At 41.3% G+C, this 3054-nt stretch overlaps 1 protein-coding gene across 1 annotated transcript in view; it reads left to right on the top strand.

Annotated features, from left to right (window-relative positions):
• LOC107571677 (gastrula zinc finger protein XlCGF49.1-like) overlaps positions 1 to 2454 on the top strand; it is an 18817-nt gene extending 16363 nt beyond the window's left edge. The window contains exons 2-4 of the mRNA XM_016258009.1: positions 5 to 729; positions 1681 to 1787; positions 2018 to 2454. Coding sequence (XP_016113495.1) covers positions 5 to 729; positions 1681 to 1777 — 822 coding nt within the window. The 3' untranslated portion in view covers positions 1778 to 1787; positions 2018 to 2454. The remainder of the gene's footprint in view (positions 1 to 4; positions 730 to 1680; positions 1788 to 2017) is intronic.
• Positions 2455 to 3054: the final 600 nt, after the last annotated feature.

The following is a 3054-nucleotide window of genomic DNA, read 5'->3' as shown; positions in this document are numbered from 1 at the left end:
GGAGAGAGAAGAACTGAGTGAAGTGGAGGAGAAACATCACAACGAACCTGGAGGAAAACCTTCGAGTCACTCGAAGACTAAAAATATATTTTTAAAGAAAAGAAGAGCCAAGAAATCTTTCACCTGCACTCAGTGTGGGAAGAGTTTCCCATTCAAGCAAAGTCTTGAGTGGCACATGAGGATTCACACTGGAGAGAAACCATTCACATGTGATCAGTGCGGAAAAAGTTTCACACACAAAGGACATCTTAAAAATCACATGAGGATCCACACCGGAGAGAAGCCGCACGCATGTGATCAGTGCGGCAAAACATTTATCGTGTCATCAAACCTCAAGACACACCTGACAGTTCATACGAAGGAGAAGCCGCATTCATGTTCTGTGTGTGCAAAGAGTTTTTCACAGCTGAGCAATTTAAAAGTACATCAGAAAATACATGCTGATGTGAGAGATTATATGTGCTTTGAGTGTGGGAAGACATTTATTTCAGCATACAGATTAAACCTGCACCAGAGGAGCCACACTGGAGAGAAACCTCACAAGTGTTCACACTGTGACAAGAGTTTCAGTCAGTCATCAAATCTGAATGCACATGAGAAGATCCACAGCAGAGAGAAGCCACACACGTGTGATCAGTGCGGGAAAAGCTTCACTTTTAAAAGTCAGCTGAAGATACACACGAGGATGCATGCAGTGGAGAAACCAGATCACCACAGTCTGAGATCACGGTCAGTAGTTCATGTTCATGGGCGGAGAAACAAGGTGTCTTCTGTGGAAGAGCTGTGACGAGCGACAGGACATTTTGTTGGAGGCTTGGTATCTGCTTCAAAAGTCTCACATTGTTATGAAGTATTGAGTTGTAATTAACTCGTTCCCCGTCAGCGTTTAAAAAAATTTTTACCAGCCACCACCAGCATTTTTGAGCATTTAAAGTTTCATTGCCCCCAGAATATCCTGTTGTATGAATATCTGAACATGCAATACATCAAAATAAAGACCGAAGTCTCTAGTTTTAAACAAAAAAAATCTGTTTTATTCTAACTTCATTCGGACTTACTCAACTACCTTTTCTTAAATTGGCCTACTCAGTAATACAAGTAATACAAAGAATACAAAATATTTCAGAAAAATTAAATATTTGCCATATGCAATTCATATATTGTACAATATTCTTGTTACATCACACTTATATTCGTACTGTCATTACATGCCACAGTTTAATGGGTAAATTAATTTATCAAAGAGAGAAACTCAATAAACACACACTGTTTGGTTATTATTTGTGCATGTAACATGAATCGATTCGTATGACGGAGCTGCTTTCATTGGCTTTTGGCTGCTTTATTTTTTACTTGCCACCAGATAGCGCTGTTTCTGATACTCTCGAAGCATTGAATCTTTTCCCGAAACAGTCAGAGGTAAGTCTTAAAAGGCATCATTTAACCACCACTAAACAAACAATAATTAACATAATATTATTTGTGAGGTGTGTGATCCCTAAACTGTCCGGGTTTTGTTTGACGGCATCATATTACTAGTATTATGTTAACTAGAAATTCAATTTTTGAAATTTGTGAATCAATGCGAATCGCTAGAAGACTGAATTTCTCTGAATCTGAAATATTTATCGTTAATCTCACATCATGTCTATTAAGAATTAAATTTTATTTTTTTGGCAGAACTACCAGAAATGAATCGGAGTTGAATGCAGAAGGAGAGAACAGAGAGAAGATGAGAGATCCAGAACCTGCAGAATTGAAACATCATGGTACTTAGGAACAAACAGGTTGGTGTTTATTCTCCATTCCTCATTCATCATGCTGAAGAAGCCTGTGTTGTGGAGTAAACGAGGTGATTGCTTACAGATTACATGCCAAGCCTGCGCCATCTAGAGTTTCATGACCAAACTAGTGATTTGATGGGATTGAAATGAGTCTTGCAGTCATTAGTGATATTGACTTTGGGCTTCACTTTCTTTCTCATTTGAAAACTAACATGATTTAATGTTTCTTTTAGACCTGAGAAAGGAAAACAAGAAGCAAAAGATAAATCTGTCCCCTGCCCTCAGTGTAAACAAGATGCCCATATAAATCAAGTCTGAAGATTCACATGTGAGTTCACACCGGGAAGAAGCCCTTCACCTGTGGTCAATGCGGGAAGAGATTAACAAGTAAACGAAACCTCAAGAATCACATGAGGATCCACACCGGAGAGAAACATTACAGCTGTGATCAATGCGGGACGAGTTTCACTCAAGCTTTTGTTCTGAAATCACATCTGCCTTCTCATTCTGAAGAAATTAATTTTGTTCGGCTTCGGCCAAGAATTTTCATTTCAGTGCATCCCTAGAAATTTCTATTACGATTGTGATTGTTCGCAGTGTCATGGTGTCACGTGTAGGTTCCCGTTGAGTTCCTGTTTTCCTTATTTGGTCCTTCCTGTTCCTGTCCCAATGTAGTTTGATTTGTTCAAAGCGTGTCTCATTATTAGTTATCCTCCTCACCTGTCTGCCCCTCGTTATCTGCCCTATTTAGTTCTCGCCTGTTCTGAGTCTCTTTGTCTGGAATTGTGTTTGTCAACTCCTCGTGCTACGTGTGATTCCCTCAAAAAAATAATTAAACTCCTTTGTTTTGTACTCCTGGTCTCCTCGTTCCTCGCTCCTCACAGTAGAGACCTGTGACAGAATTCCAGACCTAAAGTGACAGTAAGCGGCGCCCCTTCTACCCATGTTTGTTTTATGTTTTTTTAATAGTTACTTTGTTTTTCCCCCCGTTCGTTTCTCCCCGTTCATATGGAGGAACGAGCGAGGTTCCTCGCCTTGGCTCATACGAGCCCGACCCGATTGTTTTTGCGTAGGCGTTCGTGCCGCTTGCCCTCGCCAGCTCCCTTGAGGGAGAACCAAATCGGGATAACCTACTATCGTCCCACGGAGCTCCCAGACACCAACCTCGGCTGGAAGGAGGCAGTCATCCGGTGTCTGGAGAGCTTCCGATCCCGATCCGGGACCCATCTGCCGGCCGTTCCTCAGGCAAGCCCGTCGGACGTTAATGTGG

Source organism: Sinocyclocheilus grahami, unplaced genomic scaffold (assembly GCF_001515645.1).
Source record: "Sinocyclocheilus grahami isolate Dianchi unplaced genomic scaffold, SAMN03320097.WGS_v1.1 scaffold1633.1, whole genome shotgun sequence".
Classification (NCBI taxonomy): domain Eukaryota; kingdom Metazoa; phylum Chordata; class Actinopteri; order Cypriniformes; family Cyprinidae; genus Sinocyclocheilus; species Sinocyclocheilus grahami.
Note: the sequence above shows the minus strand (reverse complement) of the source record. Positions and strands in the feature narration are given on the sequence as shown.